This window comes from Kogia breviceps, chromosome 2 (genome assembly GCF_026419965.1).
Source record: "Kogia breviceps isolate mKogBre1 chromosome 2, mKogBre1 haplotype 1, whole genome shotgun sequence".
Lineage (NCBI taxonomy): Eukaryota > Metazoa > Chordata > Mammalia > Artiodactyla > Physeteridae > Kogia > Kogia breviceps.
This window is the reverse complement of record NC_081311.1, coordinates 54492501-54519309: the sequence shown is the minus strand read 5'-3', so window position 1 is coordinate 54519309 and position 26809 is coordinate 54492501. Positions and strand designations below refer to the sequence as shown.

At 46.0% G+C, this 26809-nt stretch overlaps 1 protein-coding gene and 1 long non-coding RNA gene across 4 annotated transcripts in view; one reads left to right on the top strand and one right to left on the bottom strand.

The window, feature by feature from the left end:
• SH2D4B (SH2 domain containing 4B) overlaps positions 1 to 26809 on the top strand; it is an 88442-nt gene that overhangs the window by 61087 nt on the left and 546 nt on the right. The window contains exons 6-8 of one of the 3 annotated variants that reach the window (XR_010838910.1): positions 1178 to 1302; positions 18113 to 18333; positions 21916 to 26809. The exon at positions 21916 to 26809 is cut by the window's right edge and continues 546 nt beyond it. Coding sequence is in view for 2 of the 3 variants with exons in the window: in XM_067025243.1 (XP_066881344.1) it covers positions 1175 to 1302; positions 18113 to 18333; positions 21916 to 22008 (442 nt within the window). In the remaining variant the exon portion in view is untranslated. Of the gene's footprint in view, positions 1 to 1174; positions 1303 to 18112; positions 18334 to 21915 lie in introns of those variants that run through there. The other 2 variants (XM_067025243.1, XM_067025244.1) reach the window with 2 other exon arrangements.
• The window catches only part of LOC136793537 (uncharacterized), a 17430-nt gene continuing 4608 nt past the window's right edge, over positions 13988 to 26809 (bottom strand). The window contains exons 3-4 of the long non-coding RNA XR_010838911.1: positions 24913 to 25033; positions 13988 to 15406 (exon numbers count right to left, since the gene is read on the bottom strand). This is a non-coding gene — a long non-coding RNA (uncharacterized lncRNA). The remainder of the gene's footprint in view (positions 15407 to 24912; positions 25034 to 26809) is intronic.

The window sequence follows — 26809 nt, the reverse complement described above, 5'->3', positions numbered from 1 at the left end:
GTTTGTTGGTGCAGGGGAAATGCAAAGACTTCGTGACTTCGTGTTGACGTTTATTTCATAAGAGACGATGAGAGTGGCGGTGAATTCTACATGCCAGTGCTGTTAGGTGGACAGACAGCAATGACAGTGTGAGAATTTGCCAGGTTGCTGTCACTCAGGTGGAAGGGTGAAAAAGCTGTGGTTGTTCAAGCTGGGCCCAAAGTCTGCTGAAGCTCTATTTTCATCCCATACAGCAGTGCAACGTGATCTCGCTGCATATCACCTCAACACAGAGTGGTGTGTGCTGTTATGGAGAATGTGCTGTCAGACCCTTACTGGGCTTCACGTTAGTGTGGCTCTAGTACAGCGGGGTCTCACGTGGCCCCGTCTCTGTATACGTTCAGGAGCCACAGTATAACAATTAAAATCTGGGCTTACTTATGAGAAAATATCAAAAAGCATCTAATTTATTACTCAGACCTTCTTCAAGTGCCCCTGTTCATCTCCCTCCCAGGATCTTCAATTCCACACCTGCTCCTCCATCAAAAGTCAGCCCGTGCAGCGACTCTTTCCTCCCCTCTACCTTTCCTCTGTCCTTTTCCCTCTTACTTCTTGCTGGTGAAGCTCAGCCGTTTCCAGAGCAGATTGAGGCTGTTCACTGTCCTGGTTCCGCCTCATAAAACATGGAAGTCTAGCTGGCCAGGCCAGGTGTCCCCTCAGATGGCAGTGGTGGGGGTGGGGGGGAGACGGAGAGGGGCAGAACCAGAGTTCTCTTCGGTGCGGGTTTGGGGAGGGCGGAGGACACGCACATATGAATAATTTTGTTCCTATTACATTATGATCCTTCTTCGTACATGCTGATGTTTATGTCCTGGCCATTCTAGAGGGCAACTATGCCTTTTCTCTCCCTCAGACATCCCCTCCTATCCTATTTCACCCTCGCACCTGCGTGGCTTTTTTTTCAAACTAAGTGACAACAGTCTTCCTTTGGGAAAAACAATAACAGCTGGTACATTAGGATCTGCAAAGTGCCTTCAAGTACCTGGACTCACTGAATCCTCTCCACAGCCGTGAGTGTGGGCCTCAGGACTGCTCACTCTTACAGTGGTCTTCTCCACGCCCTCCCCTGCCTGCCTTCCCCCCTCTCGCCCTCCCGCTCTCTCCCGGACTCTCCCACACTCGGTCTCTGTCTCAGCAGGACTTGGGAGCGGCCCCTGTGTCCCGTCTCCAGAGAAGTCATAGTCCGCTGGTTCAAGAAGGAGCAGCTGCCTCGCCGAGCAGGCTTTGAGAGGAGCACCAAAGCCATCGCCCCCTGGTTCCACGGTAGGGTGGCTTTCCGGATCCCTGGGGCAGATCATTTCCACATCTCAGCCTCCCTCTGGGGTTGGTGTGGGGTCCTGAAGGGTCACCACAATCAGGGGAGTCAAGGACTTCAGACTCTGCTAATTCCACTCTGGCCCCACAGAGACTGGCCGGTCTCCCAAGGCTAAGGCTCAGCACTCCTGGCTCACCTGCTGCGAGTGGAGTAGAGAGAGGTCCCCTGTCTGTCCTTCCTTTGCTCATTGCGTGTGTTGAGCTCAAGGCACAAGCTTTGACTTCCCCAGGGCATGTGCTGAAACACTGAGTGACCTTGATGGAGATGGTCAGAGACTAAGCACAACATCTGTGAGTGGGAGTCCAGGGGACTGCAGGCCCCAGGGCTCTGGACGTGCACTGCCCTCTCTGCTGGGAAGGGATGAACATGAGTCTTGCCTACCGCCCTCACCTCACAGCCTCCTTGGCCGTCCAGGGCTCCTCAGAGGTGTCTTCTGTGAGGTCAATCTGGGAGCAATGAGAAAACTCAGCCACACGAGAGGTAAGGCTAGCCTTTCCGGTTAGCCGTGGGCTCAAAGGGGCCAGGGCCCTGTGTCTTAGGCATCTCTGTATTCAGCCCTCACCTCTGCTTCTTACCTGCTCAGGGATCATCAGGTAGAGAAACGCATCCAAGACAAATGTACCCTCTTTCTCTGTTGCCACTGATGTTGAGTTCTTCACCTCAATAGCATCTCCATTGTGTCAGTCAGATTACGCTTAGTTATGCTACAGTGAGAAATGATCCCAAAGTCTCAGTGACGTCTGCCAGCCAAGACTCATTCCTTACCCATGTAACATGCCCAGTGGGAGTTGGTCGTGAACTTTAACTTGGGCCTCAGACAGAAGGAGTTGCCTCTGCTGGAAACGCCAGTGATCTCATGACAGAGGGAAGAGGGGCATGGCCAATGACACACTGGTTCCCCGAGCTTCTGCCTGGAACTGACGTATACCATTGTTGCTCACGTTTCTCTGGCCAGAGCCAGCCTGGCATCTGGAATGATAATAGAATCTGTTAGGACCACCATCCACTTTCAGACCCCTTCCTTCTCCTGGGCCTCCACAAATCTAACAGAAGGATGGGGTAGCTCTTTATGGCTCAGAAAGTTGACGTTCATGTGTGGCCTAGCTGTGTGTCCCGGGAGCTGGTCCCGGGGATTCCCTGCCTCTAACTTCTGTCCCTGTTATGTGTCCCTGTAGCCCCTGTGAGAGGTTCCATTTGCATCGCTGCTTTCCTTTTCATTTGTATATTATCATAATCATGGAAGCACAAAACTAGCATCTGGGGCACCTGCGTAGTGCAACTTAAAAGTTCCGTCACGGTTGGGGTTTGTCAGAACCACTGGCTGCTCTGCTGCACTTGTGGCAGCCAGCGGAGAGGGCACCGCAGAGGCGCTTACATTTATCTTTATTTTCTATCCTGATGAAAAAGACATGTAATTTTTATATTGTCACAGAAGAAACAGAACCATGATTTAAGTCTCGAAATTTACGTAATTTCGTGTTCTTCTGACTGTTCCACCATAAAGCGTGCAGGAACGTTGCTAATCCATGGACTAGAGCTATGTGTCGAAGTTTTCATTGATCTGTGACAAGATGAAAGGAAAAGGCTCACACATGGAGGGTGGCCAACTATCTTTGCTTGAAAAGGGCTGTGTTGTACTTGAAGATGATATCCTCTCCTCAGTTTTAGTGTTAAAATGTCCTATCTCTTAGGAATTGATGGTGATAGTAAGCAGTAGTTATTTTTTTTAATATATTGCCTTTGCTCAGGAAAGTGAAAAGGGAGCAGCTCCATGTTGGTTTCCACACTTTTTACTTATACCTAAAATCCCGAAGTCTGGAACTCCTGGCATGGTCCAACTTCTCTTCCAACGTAGCAATTCCCTGCAGCATCCTTGGTGGGACTCCCCCATGTTAATCTGTACAAGAGGAGAAACCTCCTGCCCCACAGTCTAATTGTTAGGGAGTCTGCTGCAAGTTGGCTGGGGCTCTGCTCTCAGCTGGTCTCGGCTGGGCATTTTCGCAGGGGTGGCCCTGCTCCGTGTAGCTCTCAGGCTCCTCCTGGGACTGGCAGGCTAGCCCAGGCATGCTCTTCTCAGGAACCAGAGAGCACATGGCAGCATGCTAGGTTCCAGAAGTCTAGCCTCCGAACCAGCACCCTGTCACTTTCACCTCGTGCCATTGGCCACAGTATGTCACAGAGTTGAGGCGCTGGGAAAAATATTCTGCTCCTTTCATGTGAGGAACTGCAAAGCCATGCGTCAAAGGGCATGAAGACAGGGAGGGGAGGAGAATTTGAGCCAATCATGCAATCGATCACAATCCCATTATAAATCTTTTCTTTCCTGGGGAAAGCATTCCTAGTTAATTTAGATGGATTTTAGACGCAGGTTAAAAAGGACTACTGTGACTTCTGTTTTCTTCCCTTCTATCAAACATATTTGGATGTGTCAAGGTGTAATCCAAAGAGCGATGTGGACAAGGACTCTGATGATCTGGGGCCCCCTCTAGAACCTAGCAGCTCTGTGACCTTGGGTATGTCCTTTAAATTCCCCATCTGTGATGATAACACTGACTCCACAGGATACGTATGAAGATCAAGCCAACAAATGTGCTCTGTCCACCATAACGAGCCGTTAGCGTGAGTGCTGATGCACTGAGGTGGGCCACTAGAGACCCCACCTCCGTGGGGAAACAGTTTGGGGAGGTGGGCTCAGAGCACAGGGCGGGAGGGAAGGAGGAACTGGCTTCCCGCTGGGACCACAGGGTTCTTGATAAAGTCCTCTCTGTTAAAAAGAGAGAGAAAATGTTAAAGTCATTCCTCGGTTCTCCTCGGTTCATTGTTATGTTCCAGCGGTTCTAAGAGAGACTTCTGGTATACAAAAATACTCCTGAGAAAAGCTAGTGCATATAAGCTTGGCTTTGGGGGAAAAAAGTTCTAAAAACTCTAAAACTATTAAGAATGCCCTCTGTCTGAACACGGGCTCAGTCAGAACCCATTTCTTTTCCTGAGAAAAGAAAACAGTCACACTCGGTCCGTGGTGGTTCATTGTCCTGGCAGCAACCCACTGGCTGTCTGCGACTGGCCCTTAGGGCTTGGCGGGGACTGCGGCTGCGCAGTGGATGGTGGAGCTGGGGCTCCGGAGTGGATCTCCTGATGGCCCATCCTGCATTCAGGTAGGGTGTTCACATCACGCCTTTTCTGACAAGCAGCATGTAGATGGTGCAGCCTGCGGGGGTCCAGCAGCTGGGGGTGGCTTTCCGTGCAAAGCAGAGCTCCTAAGTGGGATGGGCACTGCTTCCTACCTCCCCATGCTGCGACTTCAGGGCACACATGGAGGAGAGGAGTGTCGAAGGTCCCAGGGCTGCAGGGTTCTAGGATGGGTCCCTCCCTTCAGGCTCCTTGTCCACCTTGCTCTTGACCACAGCGCATCCGAATGTCTTTGAAGGGGGGAGGGGGGAGAGTGTAGAAGTCATAGCAGTCATTTTTAGTGATTATTTGGGGAAATGTTTGTCTTGCAGAAGGGGGGAACAGAGCCACTACTCCCCAGTCTCTGGAGTCCTGTCTGGAGAAAGGGAGATTATTAAAGGGGCTTGGGGGCTGAGAGTTCTAAAGAGACACATTTCACTTCAATAGAAGAAAGATGGTAGCAGCTACTATTGGGCAGCAGGACGGCTATTGGACTCCTCAGATGGGTGGCCCGAGGGCCCTTGGGAGCTTTCTCTCCCTCTAGCATCTGGGATGCAGTGTGATTCTGCTGGCATTGCCCCAGGACCTGCCAAGTTTTCTCAGGCGGTCAGGAGAATGGGGAAGGCTGGCCAGGGTGTGAGGCTGGCCACAGAGCAGGCACCCGGGCGGGAGTCTGCGGGCTGTGGAGTGAGGTGTTCTTCTCCGAGTGACTCTTGTGCTTCTTCGCCTTATTTATGTCCCTATTACGGATGTTGTCTGTGGTCCAGGAACTGAGGCACAGCAGTGGGCACCCTTCCAGGAGTCCTGCAGGGCGGCAGCCCCTAGGAGCTGGGAAGGATTATGCCTGGGGAGGCCTGGGCTGAGTGGGGAGGCCGGGGCTGAGTGGGAATGGGGTCTCGCTCGCTGCCTCCCCCCTCGGTTCCCCACAACTGCATGCACTGGGATAGCACATCTTCTCTGAGCTGAACAGAGCAGGAGAGGCTTGAACTGGCTGATCAGTGTTCATCATCAGATGCTGCCGTGAAGTCTCGTGTGTTTGCCTGCCTGTGTAGACGTGCAGAGTGGTTTGACGTGCACCATCTCACAGGTGCTCTCGACTCCTTGAGCTGGTCATGGTTAGCCCTTTACAGATGATGACGCTGATGACCAGAAAGCTTGAGAAATCACCCTTATTCACCCAGCAGTAAGCTTGGGAGCTGGGACAAGATGCAGGGCTTCTGGACCCCAGTTTTTCTTCCTCCATTCTGGTGGCCCCTTGAATATGCTGCTAGCCAGGCAGGGCGCTTGGGTGAAAAAGTGCCTCCTCTGGATTCACAGTCCCTTACTGTATATTCACTTGAACTTCTGTTACGCATGGCCGGAGTTCTTTCTTTTAAATCTCACCCCTCCTCAATCTGTGGGCCTTCCAGAGCAGAGCTGCCACTGGTCTCCTGACCCAGCTTGAGGGGAAATCTGGGAGCGCCCTGTTTGGTCTTTGGGATCACTCTCAGGGGCTAGAGTGTCTGGGGCTGAGATGGAGAGAGTGAGCCAGCGAGGCTCTTGTCTTCGGCTTTCAAGGTCAGTGGAAGGCTAGGAAACTACGTGAGGCTTTGGAACCCATTGAGAGTGGCAGCCAGAATGGGGGACCCGGGTGGTGTGGACCCAGGCACCAAATCCATGTGAAGCAAGGACTAGCTGAAGAAGCCAGGGGTAGAGAAAGCAGTGGTGGTGTTATAAGGATTACATGTATGATATTTATAAAGTGTTCAGAACTTGCACTAAATGCTTCCATTTGTTACATGGAATAAATGTCTTTGGAGATGTGTATCGGGATTTGAAGCATGTAAATGTGGCTTCATACCCTTAGGGTACGCCACTGCTATCACTTGGAAGTAAAGAGAAAGATGACATCAAACGACTGTTCACAAAAGGAAGATGGTTCATATTTAGCCTTCCCCACAAAAAGTAAAAGTCTGAATTTTTTTTTTTCATTATAAATATGATACCCATCTTGAAATTTTCTTAAAAGCTGTGAGGGGTAACACATGGGTCATTTGGAAGGATCGTTAGCATGTCACGATCCATCTCGTCAAGTCAGATTGCTAATTTTCCTTTCCTGAGCAGAATTTGGAATGGAAAATTTCCACCAACCCTGATCCCAAATGCAAACATTTCTAAAGAAGAAAAAAAGTAGGTCAGTTGACCTACTTTTCTCTTAAGTTCTTGCTTAAGCTGTTCCAACTAAGAAATAATGGAATCTCTCCTTCTTTTTAAAAGAATTGTGCACTGGCTATAGGGTATCAAAAAAAGATTACAAAGAAGAGCGAAATTATTTTTTGCTTTAGGAAAGCATCGACTGTAACGGTGTTTCCAAGATTGTAACTCTTTCCTTTCTGCTCTCTATAATTCCGTGTTTCTGATTTCAGACCCTTTGTGTCTTGTCTACCTAACACTTTTAGTTGGGATGTTTTGCTGAGATGGTTTTCGGATGCGCAGGTGTGGGTAACTAAAATGTGTGGGGAGGGACAGGGGTTGGGGGACCTAGATGGCTTGGATTTGATAGAACTGATTTTTTTATTTTCTATCGGGATTAAATAGAAGCACAGAGTGACAATAAACTTGATTTCTGTTGATGTAATTGATTTAATATACTTCTGACAGTCTCATCATATTTCTGGTGGTGACAAGAGACTCCTCCTACCTTGCTAACTCCGGGAAGCTTCTATCATAGGTTAGACCCAGGAAACTGCCTTTAGGATTTTTTTTGCTCTGGGACCTATAGTCTAGTTTCCCACCAATCCCCAGCCCCAAGCTCATGCCAGAGCCCTTGGCCTCACACTTTTGTGATGACAGGCTTGAGGCTGAGGTGGAAGACTTGGGGTGGGTGGCACAGCTGCTGTCTTCAAACCACTAATGTCCTCAAGGTCAGCAGCCTCAAGAAATGGAGCACTTGGTGAAAATCACCAGGCGCTGACTTTGGTTCAGTCTGATCATCTTTTTAGGAGTTAGCTGTCCTGAGATGGAATAAACTACCTCCAGGAGATGGGAGCACCCACTGCTGGGATGTGTAAACAGAGGCCAGATGGCTCTTCAGTCAAGACAGTGAAAGCGTGGCTTGTCCAGTGTGATGGGGGTTAGATCAGATTACACGACTTTTCTCTTCCCACCTTCCCACTGTGAGCTCTTCTTTCTCTGTTTATCTGAGAAACAAATATGGCGGCTTTGACATTTGCTAGAGAATAAAGTACGGTCACTACAGTAGTTGAGAAGCTTTCTGGAAACGACTTAACACTTATGTGTAATTATTAAAAGTTTATTAGACCCCAATTACCTTCTGTTTAGTAATTAAGTTCTTTATACATTCACATGTCAGCGTCATTTGCTTACAGCTTTCGTTTAAAATAGTGATGCTGCTTTTGGGTGTTGTGATTCACACTCCCCCTCATCAGCCCCCGGGAGTGCACGGGGCAGGAGGGTGTCCCCTGCTTTAGGATACAACCTCCTGGAAACACCTCCTACAGGGGATCAACATGGCTTGCAATTAACGTGTGTTTTCTCCTGTAATCGTGACAAATATACTGTCAGCCCCCTGCAGACAGTAAGGCATTACCAACATTTGTGTAGCCACATTTCAAGTTTATTTAAGTACAAAGAAAATGCACTTTTATTTTTCTATAATTTCTCTGATCTCATGAAGTTATCACCAACCCCTTCTTCCCTGCTTCCAGGCCCTGTCCCCTGCATGGGGCTGTGTCTATCTGGAGGTGCCCAGAGGCACCACTTGGACTGGTGGCATCCCTGGGCAGGGGGTACCTGACCTGGTACCACTCCTCCGTCAGGTGTGCACTGGTCTATATCCACGAAGTGTGGTTGGTTGGCCTCGTGTGGGCTCACACTGGCTTTTATGTTTTGCCTGGTAATTTAGTGACCATTTCCTTTGTGGTAGCTTTGTGTCCAGTAAATGTCGAACATCCAGTATCTCATTTACCCTTTGCACAACTTTCTGGAAGAGATAATAATACTAGCAGTTAGGTCCATGGTGCTTACAGTACGTGGGGCCCTCTTCTAAGCATATCACATACTTTAACTTCTTTGATGCTCCTAATAACACTGTGTGCTTGCTACTAGCATTAACCCCATTTCACAGATGAAGAAACTGAGGCATAGAGAAGTGAGGCCACTTGCCTGCGGTTCACTGTTAGTAAGTGGGGGTGGTGGGATTCAAACCCTGGTGGTCTGGCTCCACAGTCCATGCTCCTATCTGTGACGCACTGTGGCCTTGCTGCCATCTCAAGGTAAGGAACTAGAGCCTCCAAAGGCTAAGAAACTGCCCTGTGGCACGCAGTGCCCAGGAGAGTCAGTTCCTTTCCAGTCCAGGATGTCTCCTTGAGGATGAAGAGATGGCTGCTCCTTTAGGAGACATCCAGCCATCTCTGGGCCGTGGGGCCAGCTGTTTCAGCTGCCATGCCTTATTCTTAGCTGGGGCAAGTGTCTGCTCCTCCTGCAGCTGGGGCCGCCTCCCATAGAATTCCTGAAGGATGCTATCCCAGTCTCCACAATAAATGCAATAAATGGAGTCCTCATGGAGTAAATGCAGTAAATGGAGTAAAATGGAGTTGTCAGAGTTTGGGGTTGTTGAATTCCCTGGGCAGGGGCACCAGGGAGCAGGCTCCCTGTGTAAGACAGTTAAATCATTTGTTGATTAATATTAAGCTTCTGTTGTCCGTGAGACACTGTTCTAAGTACAGGGCATGTGGTGGTGAACAAAACTGACAACTTCCCTCCCCTCATGGCATTTACATTCACTTGCAATTAACAGAAAAAAAATCGTACTGGTGTACTCAAAAGAGAATTTATTGGCTTATGTGACTGGAAAAACCCAAACATCAGGCCAGCTTCAGGCTTTGCTTTATCCAGGGAGCTTAAGTTTTTAGCAACTGGCCTCTCTCCATCTCTCAGCTCTGTTGCTGTCCATGTTGTTTTTATTCTCAAGCGATGCATCAGCCTGTGGTTGCATGCGTGCGTTCATTCTTCTAGGTTCAAATCCAGCAGAAGATAGGGCATACTTTCCTCTCAAATAATTTCTGGTATTAGTCCCATTATTCTGCCTTGTTGGCTCTGGTTTGGTCACATGCCCACTCCTGAACCAATCACCATGGCCAGAGGGATGAGCTCTCTGATTGGCTAGGCTTGAGTCACATGACCATCCCAGAGAAAGGAAGAGTCCATCCCATTGCAACTGTATAGACCGAGAGGGATGGTGTGGCCTCCCGAAGGAAGCTCACCATTCCCTTGCCAGAAGAAGGGCAAATGGTCCTGAGTGGGCAAGACCAATTGATGTCCACGATATTGAGGAAAATAACTGGCCTAGTGGAACTCACAGTAAGTGAGACTGGCATGAATCAAAAAATGAATTTATGCTTCCGGTTGAGGATCCTTGTGTAGCCAGTTTCAGAAGTTTCAGAAGTCGTTTTGCTGGGTGGTTGCAACCATGTCATGAACAGTGGCATCAAGTGATTTGAACCTGGCATGTCAGCTTGGAGCAGGGAGTCATGGGTGTGGAATGGTGCCTCTTGTGCATAATATATCTGGAACCAAGATGCTTGTCCAGAGAAACACTTGTCTTGAAAGTTAACTGTGGCTAAATTTCATTTGGAGTTATAAAAAATGAAGGCATTTGAACTCATTCATCACAATCTCTGTGGCTTTAGGATGCTCTGAGAAACTGTTGAGAATGAAGCGATTAATAATCCAGCCCCCTTAATGATACCATCTGGAAAGTACGGCAATAAGAAAGGGGAAGGAAAGTCACAAAAATGAATGAGAAAGGTAATGGAGGAGTTGTTGTCCGGTGAGGTGTAGCTTTGGTGAAAGCTTTAAGAAATACGCATGTCAGATAAATTGAGACCCATAAAAAGTAAAACGTCCTGTCTGGCCTGCCTGCCTGCCTTTCTTTTCAGGGAGAAACTCTAACAGAAATAAAAGGAGCTCATTTGGTTACTGAGGTTCAATTCCAAGCTAACGATTTCAGGGACGGAGGTACGGAGGTGGCGGAGGGGTTGGGAACTGAATCCCGGGTCTGCTTTAGGATTTGCTAACATGTGGATTTATGGGTCCATTAGAGCACAGGGTCTTTTGCAAGTATGCTTAAAGTGCCTTTCCCTTCCTGGGGCTGCCACCGGTTAGCACCGATGGAGCAAATATTGAATATTTTGATAGTGAACGTGGAGTAGTTGGTGTTTGAGAGCATCTGCGTGGAATCCAGGGAGATGATTAGGCGAGGTGGCAGGAAGAATGCTCGGGAATGGTGCTCGAGGTGCAGTAACAGACAGGAGTCGGGAGCAGCTGGCTCCACGTCACAGGTGTGCTGGCTGCAAAGTCCTGCCTGTGATGTTAATGTGGGGGTGATGGGAGCCTGGGCTTCTTTGCTGTGCCAGCGTACACGGTCCCTTCTGCCTGCCCCACCTTTTCACCCTCGCCTGATACAACCGTGGGGAAGAAGGGGGCTGCTGCCCTGAAGGGCCTCTGTCCCCTGACCTTGGCCCTATCATTTTGGGCAGTGACCCCACAGAGGGCACTGCAGTTAGTCGGATTGCCCCTGACCTCCCGAGAAGTCCTGGGCACATCAGGGACCTGTGGGCCCGCTCAGGTCCAGCGCCCTGTTCCCCTTAGTCCCCATCAAGGGCCTCCATCTGTATGCTGGGATTCTGCCTCAGTTTCCAGGTTATACCTCTGTTTGCTTCTGCCGCTGACCCTGGTGAAAAGCAGGGCAGAATGAAAACTTAAGGAGTGGAAACATCACCAATCCTTGGAAGCCCCTGTGTGCTTCTCACCAGGGCAGCCCTCTTCCTTCCACCAGATACGATCCCTATCCTCAGTATTTTGTCCATCATTTCTTTGCTTCATGTATTATTTATATATTGATCTCCAAACACTAGAGTGTTACCTTCGTGAGTTTTTCAATTTAATATATATGCAACTATAGTGTATTTATTTTTCAGTTATTAGCTTGTTTCACACTTCATCGAAAAAAATTTTTTTTTTCTCATTGCACTTTTCCCACTTCTGTTGTTTGGAGAACAACAGAACAACAATGCCTATCTTTCAGTGGTTAATTCAGGTGATTTAACATGCATACTTAATATATTATAAAGTTAATATATATCTGTACCCTCTTCCTAAACAAACAGATTTTTTAAACTCCAAGCACCCTTCTCTCAATTGATAAGATGTCCAGTATTATAGTTCTATCTTACTGAAACCCTCAAATTACCCATTATTATTATTATTTTGTAAGTCAATATATATTTTTATTTTTATTTTTTTTCACAAGGACACGATTTTAATAGTTACTTATATTAAGATGCAATGTCTGCTAAATTATAAAAATTGCTTTAAAAATATATTGACTTAATTGCACTCATTTCCTTTTCTTTATGTATTGACATTTTTCAAATACTGCATATTGAAATAAATTCAAAACATGATCATTACAACATGTGGTAAATAACTTCATATCTACCTAACATTGTTCTCATTCACATTTTAAACTAATGCTTAGCGTATTAAACTTTATTGATGAAAATACTACATTCACATGTTTCATAAAACCAGAGCTAGAAGGGCCTTAGAAAATAATCACACTTGCATGAAATGGTGACAAATAATTTACATATAGTTTCTATACAGCATTCTTTTCACACCATGTATAATTTTGACTTTACCAATTATAATTATAGATACACTAATGTTGAACTTGCAATTTTAATGTAAGTCAATATATATTTTTAAATTGACCTACAGTAGCCATGCTCATCATTCCTTCTAGCATCTCAGATTCTCTGTCTAGGATTATATTTCTTCTAATTAAAGTATATCCTCTAGAATTTTCTTAGTAGTCAAATCTCAAATTTTTTTTTCCAAAGACATCTTTATTTTTCCCTTCACCTTGAAAGAGTCTCATTAAACCCCATTATTTTTTCCTCTGCACTCCGAAAATATTATCTCATTGTCCTCTGGCTTCTATTGTTGCAACGGAGAAGTCAACCATCAGTTTAATTTTTTTTTCTTTGCAGGTAATCTGCCTTTTCTCTCTGGTTGACAAAATGAGACATTGAGTAGCTTTGTGCCATTTCACTGTTATGTGTCTTTGACTAATTCTCAGCATTCACTCTTGAAATATTCCCTCCTCTTCATTCTCCTCTCTCTTTTTTGGGATTCAGCTTATACATGTGTTAGACCTTTCATTCCATTCTCCATGTCTCTTAACCTCCTGAGACATAGATTAAACTTATGTCACATTTATATAAATGTCCCATGGTTGTGTCATTCTTGGTTTTCACTGTGACACTTCACTCACTTACCCCTTCTTCTCTCCTTTCACCTCATCGTCACTCCTTTCTGCTCACCTAGCATCTACCCAGCCTTCAAGGTGCACTTCCCATCCCCCTTCATTGCCTCTATAAATCCTGCCCTGACTTCTACAGGCCTCATTAATTTCCTCCTTCTTGTGTCTTTCACAGCACTTGCTGTCCTCTGCATGAGATAACTTGGTGTAGAGCAAAGAGCACTGGACTTGGAGTCCGAGGACTTGAGTTCAAATTCTGGCTCCACCACTTAATAGCTCTGTGACCTTGGGTAAGTCACTTCTCTTGCTGACCTTCAGTGTCCTCAGCTACGAACGGACGATGGTAGGGTTGTTAGGAAGGCTAAATGAGATGAGGGCCACTGAGTCCCCAGATACTGCCCCGTGCTGGCTTTGATAGAAGGCTTCTCATGTGACCCTTGGTGTATCCTTTTGCCTTTCTGCTTCAAAACAGAAGCCGTTTCTGGTAGACTAGTGGTTTGGGAGCTGGATACCAATGTCACAACTGTGGAAATGGAGCTGTGAGGCAACAATTAGGTGGAAAAGCCCTCAGTGAGTTGAAATCCCTGGCTTGTATGACTCCAGTCCATACCTTTCAATCCATTTTCCACCCGTGAACATTCTCACATACTTCTGTTTAGGAAAGATCAGTAGCTCCCCATTGCCCTCAGAATTAAGTCCATAATCCTTTTTAATGGTATGGAGAGCACAGTGGGGCCTGACCCTTGCCAGCCTCTACACATCTTGCCACTGCCCAGCTCCTACTTTAAAAAAAAAAAATCAATCAATTAATTAATTTTTGGCTGCGCTGCGCAGCTTGAGGAATCTTAGTTCCCCAACCAGGGATTGAACCAGCGCCCTCAGCAGTGAAAGTGCAGAGACCTAACCACTGGACTGCCAGGCAATTCCCCCCAGCCACAAAGAATCATGTACTCTTTCCTTTTGCAAGCTGCCCTCCTTTCCTTGCCTCTCTGTTTTAACTTTTCTGTCTTCAGTCTAACTGGCGCTTCCATCCCTGGGCTCCAGGGCTGGGTGGGTCGCCTCCCTGAGCCCAAGCCCTATAGCCTCTATCGCCACTGGTTACAGCAAGCACCACCCCTCCCCCGCCTGCCCTTAAAAAAATTCTGCTAATCTTGATTTCAGTCCAGAATCAGAGATTCTGGAAGGCAGGAATTGTTTCTCATTTAATACTGACTCCCAGGTGTCCAGCATGGGACCTGGTTCCTAGAGAGTTCTTGATGAATACTTATTGAAGGGAGGAAGGAAAAAGGAAAAAAGGAAGGAAGGAAGGAAGGAGAGAAAGTGTTTCTGGAAAAACTACAGGAAAAAGAGACATTTCCTATTGTCTGGGGGTGAGAATTGGCTCGAAAGGACGCATACCTGCATACTCCAATAATCATTCCGGAGCAACTTACCCTGTTACCAGAGCAACATCGTCTGGTAAGGCCATATCCCTCAGCAGAAGATCCTAGTCATTAGCAGAGTTAGAAAGTTTCCGTGGTCCCAATGGTGAGCTCACTCCCCAGCCAGAAGTGGTGAAGTGAGGCCCTCCCCTCTTTCCTTGGCCAGGAGGTTGTAGAGTGTTTCAGAGAGGAGGTGGGATGGGATGGGATATGATTAATGCTAATTCCTAGTACACTTGGCTTCGAGGTGATCCAGAAGAGAGAGAGCGATGGAGAGCAGAGTGAATGGGGCAGGAAAACGTAACGGCCTCTCCTCAGCATCATCCTACACGGCCCTCAGCCCCCAATTCATTCTCTTAGGAGTCAGGTTTTCTGTGAAATTCATTGCCATCCTGAACTATGAGGCTGTATCACCTTTGGTCTTGGGCCAAATTACAATTTTGACTCCCAGGTAGGTATCAAAGAGGGGGCAGAGTTCACAGATGCTTACTATTTGAGATACCCGGAGAGTCTCCCAGGAGTATCCCAGGCTGGGGCCCCGGGACCCAAGTGGTCCCCTTCAGAGGAAGTCACCTTCAGCAGCCTCTGTTTGAGAGGACTGTGTGTGCGGGGTGTGGGTAGCACAGCTTGGCAGTACTATGACCATTGCTGCTACCAGCTCAAGGTAACATCCAACACTAGCATGTGTGTGGTGTACTCAGTGTATCCAGTGCAAATGAGTTACATTGTATCGGGTAGTGATTATGTTCTCAGGCACATTCACATGTGTGATAAGCACATTCATGCCTTAACGTAATGAATCCTCAAACAACTGTATGATGTAGGTGTTATAATCAGTACCACTTAATAGATGAGGTCACTAGACTGGGTTTCAGAGGGGCTTAAGTGACCTGCCCAAGGCCACCTATTGATCAAGTCCTTGAGCTGTGATTTTAGTCCATGTGCATGATCACTGCTCCAGACAAGCCCCCAACATTCCAGGCACTTGGAATACAAAGATAAGATCTCTGTGTCTGTTCAGGTCTTCCAGAAGCAGAAGTCCAAGAGCTTTATGGGAGGAAATGTCTGTGAACGATAAAGGGGAGACAGAGCAGGACAGATGGGGAGAGTCTTCTGAACATGTTACAGGTCTGACACCTGTGAAGAAGCAGAGGGAAGGCAGGACAGATTATTGGGAGGAAGAGCCTGATATGGGAGTGCAGCTCAGAGAACATCTTGGTCAGGCTGATGGGAAGCTGCTGAGGAAAGACTGCTTGCTTAGAAGAGTCCCACGTTGGGTAGGCATGGCAGCTCTGGTACCCCCTGGGCTCCATCATAGTACCCCTTGCCCGAGTCAGGCACACAGTACCCCCTGTGCACAGTGGATCCTGAAGGGCCAGCAGCTGGAGGCTGTCAGCTCACCAGCATTGCTGCTCCTTGAAGCAGGGTCTCTCTGTAAGGGATGCCGAGCAGAACACTCCCACGGCCATCACGGGCTCCGTCCTTGAGCTATTCCCAGCCACTTTACTAATATACCGTAGAGTTTGGACAGAAGATTATGAAAGTCCAAAGGTGGGACGTTCTAGCAGCCTCCTGGGATAAAAAATGATTTCCTGATGGGGTTAAGCAAGTTGTACACTGAATAAAGGGAAGCCAAGGGGGCTAGTCTGGGGGAGAACGGATTGAAATACAGAAAAGTGAGCTTAGCCATTTTGGCCCAGAGAGGCACCTATTTCTAGTCCAACCACCCAGAGGGACATCTTTTTCTAACCCACACAGAGATAGAGTGTAGGTGACCAGCAGCCTGTGATTCCTGGGAGACAAGAAGAATCGTTCAATGAGGATTCAGGGTCAGCTGGGACAAATCGGGCATTCAGAGCCTGGTGTCCATTGTTCCTGAGCCAGACTCTGTCAGACAGGGGTCAGTGGGAAACCCTTCAAGGGGTTCAGATGGCAGAGATGCATGGCATTGTCATTTTGGGGTTACTGGTCACTTTTGCATATTAAGAAGTCAAGTCATATTTAAGTTTGTTCAGTCTCCCACCCATTGTAACACTCCCCTCCTCTCCAACTCCCAAGTCTGGCTGGGCTTCAGCTTGAGGTACTTGGAGTTGGGACAGAGGTGACATCTTCTGGTCCTTCTTTCTCCCAGCCCTTGGCTCAGTCTCTGTTTCCCCTTACTCACCTCCCTGCCTTAGACACCTTTAGGGTCTAGGTCCTCTAGTACTGGGCCAGGGAGGGGGGTGAGGGACAGTGCTGAGTCTTCTGACAAATCCTGGGCATGCCCTTTCGGTGGGTCCTCTTTTGGCTGTCCCTGCTTCTCTGGCTGAAGCCACCAAGGCCATCCAAGGAGCACCCTCCCTTCTGCATGGTATGTATGTGTGGTTCTTCGGGCACCCTGCGGTGGGAGTGCCTCCCACCCTCTTCTCTCCTTCTCTCTCCCTGGTTTTCTGCTTATACAGCCTGGTTGGGGAGGGGGTGGCTGGCTTGATTGCCTCTTGATAAGTTCTGGGCAAGGAGGAAAGGGGTGGGCCCCATTTGTGTTGGCTGTCCTAAAAGGGGGACATGTGACAGTGTGGTTGCTTCTGTGTCCTCTGCTTTGGGCACAAGGAAGTCCTGCCACACCTCCTGTTAAGTAGGAAAGATATGGGAAGGGAGTGTCCCTACAGTGAAGCATGGCAGTGGCACCAGGGGTGCAGTGGGGGGAAGTCACAGCATGCAGTGCCTTCAGGGTCATGGTGATGAGCAGCCCACCTACCTTCTACCCTCTGCTATGTGACTGGCAGTAAATAATCCCGCTGAATGAATGTAGATGGTAAACAAGTGGGTGTGTAAGAGGACACTGTGTTGCAATTTACCTTTCCCCCCAATAACAGATGAGAGCAGGAGCCCACATTTCTCTAGCTCTTCTGTTTATGAAATTATTTTCAATTCTTGGTCTCACTTGAAAGTCGTAATGCGCCCTTGAAGTAGGTGGGTTAAGATTGTCACTTAAATGTCAAAGGACACTGGGGAAGTTGAGGGCTTGGCTGAAGGTCCCATATGCAGGTGAGGGCAGAGGTGGGCAGGTCATCTAGGTCTCCTGACCGCCCCCCCTCTTCCCACCGCTGCCCCCTCCAGAGCCTGACCTACCAGGCACATGGCCTCTTGTTCACTCCCTAGAGGAGAGTGGCTCCTGAAGAGCCTTTTGGGGCATTGACCCTGACATACAAACACCTCCAAGGCCAGACCTGACTCTCATACTGTGGTGAAACCACATTGTGTAGGACTGTAGAACCTGAGAACGTTTTGTTCTTTGAGCTGAAGTGGAGCTTAATTATGTGCCCCTATTAAGAAACTGTTTGCCTGGTGTCCACAGGTAGACAGAGGAAGTCTTTTTACTTCTTAAGAGGAAATACTCTTTTCAGGTGCTCACTCATGGGTACCAGAGAGATAACCGAGGCAGTAATCGTAAGTCACTCTGGTCTGGTCATTAAAGCAGTACTCTTCAGGCTCTCCACAGGGCAATTCTTGTTGACTTGTATTTGTAATCGGTAGATGCTATAATTTCAGCTCATTACTAATTCTTTGCTTACCCAATTTTACCCAATTAATCCAAATTAGTGTGGCTTAATTTGGGGGAAAGCGTGCTAAATTGGGGTCCGAGTAGCAACTCTGCCCCCAGGCTCACTGCTAGTTGCTCTGGGCCAAGGTTCTCCTCAGTAGAATAAGTCAAGTGCTGAACAGCTCCTGAGGCCCCTCCCTTCTCTAGACCTTTGACCAAGGCTGAGGGGCAGGAATGATCTGGGGAGGATAGCTGGCTGGGGAAGGGGTTGCAGAATCTGCTGACTTTTCTTTTCTCTTTTTCTTTTGTTTTAAAACCAGGAATTATCAGCCGAGAAGATGCCGAAGATCTCCTTGAGAATATGACTGAGGGTGCATTTCTGGTCCGGGTCAGTGAGAAAATCTGGGGTTACACCCTCTCCTACCGCCTGCAGAAAGGGTTCAAGCATTTTCTTGTGGATGCCTCTGGGGATTTTTACAGCTTCTTGGGAGTGGACACCAATCGCCATGCCACGCTCACGGATCTCATTGATTTCCACAAGGTATCCCTCTTAGGGGTGCTGATGGGGGTGGGCAGGGAGAGGCAGGCTGTGGGCGTTCTAAGAGATGGGGATGGAGAGTGAGCAAGGAGCCCCAGAAGGTCCTTAGGGTCACAGGGATCCAGACCATGCTGGTAGAAAAAACAAGAGGTTGTCTGGACCAGGCTCTGGGGCCACCGCTCCTCTCTGGCTGACCCTCTACTCACGCGGGCACCTCCAACCCTCGTCTCCAAGCCGCTTCTCACCTTGAGTACCTGAGTGCTCCATACCGTCAACACTTAGGGGCTGGTTGACCTGCCTTCTGTCCAAGCCCATGTCTCACCCCCAGCTTTTTCCGGGGTGTCCCTCTTGAGGACATTCTAGGCAGGCCTCCGACAGCCTCGTCGAGTTAGCTGAAGCTGGGCAGGCAACCCTGTGGTTAGAGAAGCTTTTCAGCTACAACGCCTCTTGTTCCAACTATAGCTTTGCCACTTAGTGTGTGTGTGTGACCTCAGGCAGCTTCCTTAGTCTCACTGAGCTTTAGTTTGCTAACCGGGCAAATGGATGTAAATAATACTTAACTCAGATCCTGTGAGTGTTAAACGGGGGGCTGTACCTCACAGTGCCCTGTAACTGTGAAGTGGTATGCATGTTCTTGTTTCCCACAACTCTTTTTGTTATTTGTTCCCCTGTCGTGGGCCTCACATTGTGAAAGATGTTTTCTTCCAAACGATGTATATAGAAAGAAACAACTTTTGTGTTAACGTGGCTGTTGGCATTAGTAGTAACTGGGAGAAAGCCAGAGGTGAAGCTCGGTGACCCGGAAGGGTGGGGCTCAGGATTCCCTGAGACAGAGCTGTGGCAGCTCAGGAGTCCCCCATCTCCTTGAGCTTTGCAGGCATAGAAATGTTCACAGAATTACTTGACCGCCTCACTGGGCTTTTGCTATAATAGAGACTCTTGGATTTGTAATACTGTTTCTTCATGGATGTCCCCAGGGCTCTAAGGCAGCTCTTAACTTGAACTTATAAGTAAAGCACATAGAAAACCACCCAATTACAAATACCTAGATGCTGGGAGGAGAGGACTGCTCAGAAAACTAGGCTAGCCAGGATCAAGGCAGATTTCTACTTGCATCAGGAAGAGCCTTCTAAAAACTATAGGAAAGAGGAAGGAGGGGTGTGTGGATATTGGTACCTTCTCTGTGTCAATCGCTGGACCTGTTGCTCTCATCCATGTTCTCATTTAATCTTCACCATGGCTCTGGGAGGGAGGCATATTAGTCCCATTTCACAGATCAGGAAACCAAGATCAGGGAGTTTGAGTAACGTGTCTAAGTTTTTATGGCTGGTACCAGCTAGATCCACGAGATAAGCCCCAGGCTGTCTGCGTCTAAAGCTTATGCTTGTTCCTCTAAACCACGCTGTGTGCTCTCTCTATCCAATACAAGCTGCTTTGGGCAGTGATGATCTCCTTGTCCCTGGAAGAGTGAATGTCCGTCTCTCAGAGATGCTATGGACAGGTTCCTGCGTAGGAAGGCTAGACCAGATGTCTTTGGAGGTCTTTACCCTCTCCCAAATGTAGGGTCTGAGGCTGGCAACTGAGTTTCTAACACTAAAGAGAGATCTTGTCTATACCCCTGTGTAGATCTGGTGGTCAGCTTTTATAAATTAACATTTTAATTACATAATTAATTTATGATTACATTCTAAGAAAAATCAAATACGATACAAAGCAAAAGTCTTGTTCATTTCAAACCCCCATTTTTATCCTCCATCTTGAATTACCAGTCTGCTGTATCCCTATCCAGGTATTTCCTGGGCATTGATATAGAAATTTATGTACATGAATTTTTTTTAATGTATATAACAAAATTTATGTCCATAGTTTCGTTATTTTTCACACAAATTGGATAATCCTTTACCAAGAGCTTAGCAATTGGATTTTCAAAAACTTGCTTAATATATCATAGAATGTATTTTTTGAAAGCATGGTCCCTGAAATCGGGCTGCCAAGTTTTAAATCCCAACTTCATTACTGTGTGTGACTTTGGGCAACTATTCAAATTTGGGGCCTTAGTTTCCTCCTCAGTAGGGTAGGTTTAAGAATAGTACTCACCTCTCAGGGTCACTGGGAGGTTTCAATTAGATATCACTGGGTAAAGCACTAAAACAATATACCTGACATTTGTAAGCTATCAGGACATGCTGGCTGTTATTGAAATACGTCTGTGGGATCTTTTCGTGTCCATGCATGCACCGCATCCTTGGTATGGATGTATCTTACAATTTCGTTCTCCATCCTCCTCTTGCTTGTCACTTATGTAGCTTCCAGGTTTTCGTGATCACACACAGTGCTGCAGAGACTTACTTGCATGTGTCACTTTGCGCACATGTGTAGGTCTTTCTCTAGGATGGATCCCTCAAACTGGAATTGCTGGATAGAAGACTAAGCACATTTTATTTTGAAAAGATCTGCCAGACTGCCCTCCAGAAACGCAGCGCCAATTCATGCTTCTTCCAAAACTATATGAGGCTGTTTCCCCACACTACTTTCAATACTGGGGATTATCAGTCATTTAAATTTTTTCCCATAAGATGGGCAGTGTATCTCACTGTTGTTTAGCTTGTATTTCTCTGATGACCACTGATGCTGAGGAATTTTTCATATATTTAATGGCCACTTGGATTTCTTCTGTGAATTGTCTGTTAATGTCTTCTGTCCATTTTTCTACTTAGATGTCTCTTTCTTATTGATGTGTCAATTCTTCTGGCGACTAAATTGCTCTTTAGTTGCATCCATTCTGCTCTCCAGGTCTAAATGGGCATCCCTTTCATTTCCAGGTTTTTTAACTGGTTCTTTTATTTTATAATAGTCCATTCTTGTTTCATGAATGATTTATCTTCTTATTCCAGTGAGGAGATTAATACGCATCTCTTAAAGACTCTTTCTGTTTGTTTTATAAACCTGATATTTTCTTGGGAGTCATTTCGATTGTTGAGTTTGGCATCTTTCTTTTATGGTTATGATCTTCCTTAAATGTTTATAAATTTGGGGCTTTGAGGGGATCTTTGAACTTTGAAATTCCTGTTTATTCATCTGTGGATATATAGTCCCTGTTTCCCAAATCCAGTCTGCTCATGAAGTGAGGGATGGAATTGACGGTGAGTAGTTCATCTTTGGGCGTGGGGATGTCTGAACTAGTTGGATCTCTTTGGTTTCCCAAGGAACTGCGTGCCTCTCCCCACTTCCTGACCTGCCTGAGGCAAAGACCTCTGCCACCTCGAGTTCCCCATCCTGTCCCACTGACACTTGTTCTTGCCCCTGCTCCATGTTCACTCCTCTGACAATCTCATCTTGTATTGCCTTTGGTTTTCAAGTATGCTCCAACATTTTTGCTCTGTTGGTGGTCCTCCTTATTTTCCCATGCTTTTATGGATTTATTTCTTTTTAAAAGCAATTTTTTCCCTGCCATTTCTTTAAATTTGAATGCAGAGGAGGCAGATACATATTCTTAGTCTTTCTATCTCGAACTGGTCTCTCTCTGGTGGACCTTTATTTCCTTTTTTTGATTATAAGTGAATTTTCCTTTTTTTTCCCTTTTAGGAGGAAATTATCACTGTTTCAGGGGGAGAGTTGCTGCAGGAACCCTGTGGACAGAGGGACAGCCCACCAGACTACCATCTGTTGTTTGAATGATTTTTTTCCCCTTCTCAATTGGACTCCGTGGGGCATCCTGTTTTTGAACTCAAGAACTTCCCAGCTCAAATTCTTATGGCCTTCTGGAAGATCCACCACCATCCAGAGGGACAAGTAGATAAGTATATTTCAAGGAATGTGAAATATATGGTATATGCGCTGCTGGTTGCTGACCCAGTGCCCAGGACAGAAATTGCTAATGGCTGATGGAACTCTTTCCTGAAAAATTTAGATACAACCTCAGAAGATGAAGCCTTTTTGTCATGGCTGCCCTAAACTGAATTCCTAGAATACAAGGATCATGTTTTAATTATACAAATAACTCCAGTGCCGAACTCTGAATTTAACATATGGTAGACATTCAATAAATGTTTGTTGATTTGTTGAATGACTGCACTTCTTCTGAAAGTTTTCCAACACTCATCAGCAACGGTTTCTAGTAAGTTATTTTCTATTTGTCACTGTTTATAAAGTCATGGAGATTAGAGAAGAAATATTGTAAAGGATTTATAGGGAAGGCATAGATACTGTGTTTTAAATGATATTCATTGTCACTCTCACTGATATTATCATTGGAACTACCTAAGGCTTCTGAGCCCCAGCTTCCAGAAGAGATGACTGATAATGCCCTGCCTTCGTATTTCCCTCTTCTTCTGCCATCCCTCCTCTGTCTGGAATCATATCTTGGCCCTGTTTTTGCAATATTGAGGCAGTGGTTTCATGTATTCGTACAGATATGCCTAAGTCCCAGGGGGAATTATAAATTCAAGAATGGCTTGTAGACATCTGATAAGGCCTTTGCTTTCTAGGATGTGGTCCTGTTTATGCAGGTTACTCAAATGATTACCTCTGCCTTCCTATTTCTTTTGATTTTGATTCTACTGTCCATTTATACTGAGTATGTTCTTCATATTAACAAGAAGACTCCCCCAGTAACTCAATAACTTTCAGCGATGGTGTCTATTTGTGCATACTCATATTTTACATTTACAGGTTTTATATATATATATATATATATATTATATATATATATAAAATATATATTTGTATATGGCATGTTATCATGGGATTATTTTAGGCTCCAGAATCAAGAAGACTTGGGTTCAAATCTCACCCTGAAACTGACTAGTATAATAATGCTGGCAGCATTGTATTTGGTGGGAGTAAAAGGATGAATGGACTCTGTGGCCTTCAATGAACTGGTTACCTTACTTGATAGTTGTATCAAGCATCTCTTATGTTCTACTCCACCCCTTGCCTCACCTGTTCCTCAGATCACCTTGGCCACTTGTTTCACTCCAGTTGCCACCGCTGAAGCCAGATCTGCACGGCTCTCCCACTGTGTTGATCGGCCAATGGTGCCTTGCCTCATGTGGTGCTATGGGCCTCTCTTCTGTTACTGCAGAGGCATTAAGACACCATGCAGCCAAGGAGAGCCTGGAGGTTAACTCCGAATGAGGGGAACCTTTGATCCATAGGAGACAGAGGATGGTGATAAATTCTTCTCCCTTCCTCTTCGCTGCTGGAGGGTCTGTTCTGAGAGGCAGTTCTTCACATGTAAGACATATCAAGACAGTTCTGCAAGACTGAGCAACTAGTCATGATGAAACCAAGCAGTGGCCAGATCAGTACCACCCCCTCCTGTGTGTTCTTCCTCCTCCTCTGCTTCACTCCCCTTTCTCTTTCTCCTACTCCCCTGGGACACGCTCCTGAGTGAAGCGGCAGCACATAAGCATCTGCTGCAGGCTCAGCCTTTTGGGGAAGCCAGGGTAAGAACCCGTCATACAAACATGCTCAATACTATCAAATTTGCATGCTGACTCCATGTCCTCCCTCCTCTCTACCTGCCTCACAGGGCACCTGAATGAATGCAGTAAAGTGATGGAGGGAACCTGCTTTCTGAACTGTAAAGTGCTTTAAAACCTGATTATTATTATTATTATTAAAATTACCTTCTTTCCATTAGACTCAGAGGAATCAAATTGGAGTTTTGGCTGCCACTTACCAACCATGTGACTTTGTTCATGTTATTTAACCTCACTAAAGTTCAATATAACTGAGAAGAGAATTTTCTATATGGCCATCGCTAGGCCTTTTGGCAGGTCAGTTACATGATAAATACGAAAGCTCTGTCAAATGGAGGGTATCGCTGATGACAACCGCTTTAACAGCAGCAACAGTTTCATGCTTAGCAGGGACGTGTCGGGGGGATACGATGTGATGATTTTCAAGGTGTTAGAAGAAACTAACAAGAAGAAAGTTCTCACTCCAAAGCAGCTTTGAAAGTAGACCACGATGGGTTGAGAACCTGATTCCCCAAGCTGTTGCTCCTGTCACCCCTAATTAACATGTGAGAGACAACAGCTGAGTTTTCCATGCCTAATACATTTATTTCCATTTATTTGGGGCCTGCACCTCCTGCACGTCTCATAGATTTTAGGCTTTACCTGGCTTTAAAATAAAATCCTTGTAAGTTGTCCTGCAAATGAAATTACTGTCTGGAAAACTGCAATCTCATCTTGAGAGTTTTATTATGCTAATAAATGTCAGGATTCTCAAATAAAGGAATTGTCCTTTTTTTTTCCCTGAGCCCTACAAATATAATGAAAAACAGTCAGCCAGCTACAAGACTGAGCAGAGGGAAAATTTACAATCTATAACTAGAAAGAGAAGGTGTAAAAAACACTGTGCAACTTAATGGAAGATAAATTTCAAGGGATGAAAGGGTAACTTGGGGTATAGATTCGGGGAGGTCCCTGTGTGGTAGAGTTGGACCTGCACACTTGGGGAGTGGGGGGAATATCTAAGAAGCACGGGCTGAAAAGGGCTACTGAGAGAGGATCCTTAGAAGGGACACAGGGGCAGGAAGACCTGAGTGCCTGGGGAGTATGCCCCCTCCTGTACCTTTAAATCCTTCATTATCCTCAGCATAAATGTGGAGGCAGAAAGACTCTTGTTTTGTGAAGCTAAGCGTCTCCAATTCTCTGGGCCACAGTTTCTTCACAATGCCTGTCTCAGAGTGTGGCTGGGAAAATAACATAACATGAGATTGAGATTAAAATACAAATACTGTTTCAGTTCTGTGTGTGCGTGCAGGCGCGTGTGTGTGTGATTCTCACAACTATCATGAGGGAGACAATGCTATCCTCCCCATCTTGCCTGTGGGGAAAGTGAGGCAGGGAGAAGTCCAGAACTTTCCCAGGGCCACTTAATTCTCTGGGAAGTTGTATTACAGCACTGGGATTCATCAGGCTGGCTTTGGAGTCTGCAGAGAACTTACACCAGTGCTTTTCAAACCGGGGTGTGCAAACGAACACAGCTGATGTTCTTAAAATGTCCTTCAGCGGCTCTGGGGTTGTGCATTTCTAACAGGCTCCTGGGTGCTGTGATGCTGCTTGACTGTCAGCCACAATCCGAGGAGCAAGCCTTGCAAATTAGAGCTGCAGGCCAAATTCGGCCTCTCTGCCTGTGTTTCTACAGCCTGAGAGCCAAGAGTGGTTTTTACGTTTTCAGATTGTTGGAAAAAAATTAAAAGGAAGAATAATATTTTATGACCTGTGAAAATTACATTAAATTCAAATTTCAGTGTTCACCAATAAAGTTTTATTGGAATACAGCTTTGCTATTTGCTTACGTAGTCTTTGGCTGCATATGGCCTGCAAAGCCTAAAATATTTACTATCTGGCCCTTTATAGAAAACGTTTGCTGACCCTGGCTTTAAATTATGGTGCATAGGTGAGGAATTCTTTTGCTTTCTTTCTCTGCTTCATCTAAATTCTACTCTTAGGAAAGATTTTGACACCATCATTTATATGTCAGAGAAACCTAAGTAAATGTGTTACATGTTCCCATTTAAAATTTGAAACTCATCTCATCTCTAGTAATTAAAAAGGAGGCTGGTTTCTTTGTCAAAGAATTTTAACCAAAGGTAAGCACGTACTATCACGGTTATACAGATACTTTACAAGGGTGCAGGATATTTTGCTTTCTAGAATGTACCATACTTCCCTACACTTAACTGTGTATGTATTTGTTTTGCCCTTCAGCCTGTGAGGTCCTGGAGGCCAGGTAATGCCATTTACCTATGTGTTTTATGGTGCCTGGAATAGTCAATGTTGTCGAATTGCATTTGTTATGGGTTGGGGACAAATGGGCTGTGTGAATGTCAAAGGGCTGCTTTCACCTTTAGGGGAGCCCTAAGGTTGAAAAGCAATGTAAGGCCAGACACTATCAAACTCTTAGAGGAAAACATAGGCAGAACACTCTATGACATAAGTCACAGCAAGATCCTTTTTGACCCATCTCCTAGAGAAATGGAAATAAAAACAAAAATAAACAAATGGGACCTAATGAAACTTAAAAGCTTTTGCACAGCAAAGGATACCATAAACAAGACCAAAAGACAACCCTCAGAATGGGAGAAAATATTTGCAAATGAAGCAACTGACAAAGGATTAATATCCAAAATTTGTAAGCAACTCATGCAGCTCAATAACAACAAACAAACAACCCAATCCAAAAATGGGCAGAAGAACTAAATAGACATTTCTCCAAAGAAGATATACAGATTGCCAACAAACACATGAAAAAATGCTCAACATCATTAATCATTAGAGAAATGCAAATCAAAACTACAATGAGATATCATCTCACACCGGTCAGATTGGCCATCATCAAAAACTCTAGAAACAGTAAATGCTGGATAGGGTGTGGAGAAAAGGGAACCCTCTTGCACTGCTGGTGGGAATGTAAATTGATACAGCCACTATGGAGAACAGTATGGAGGTTCCTTAAAAAACTA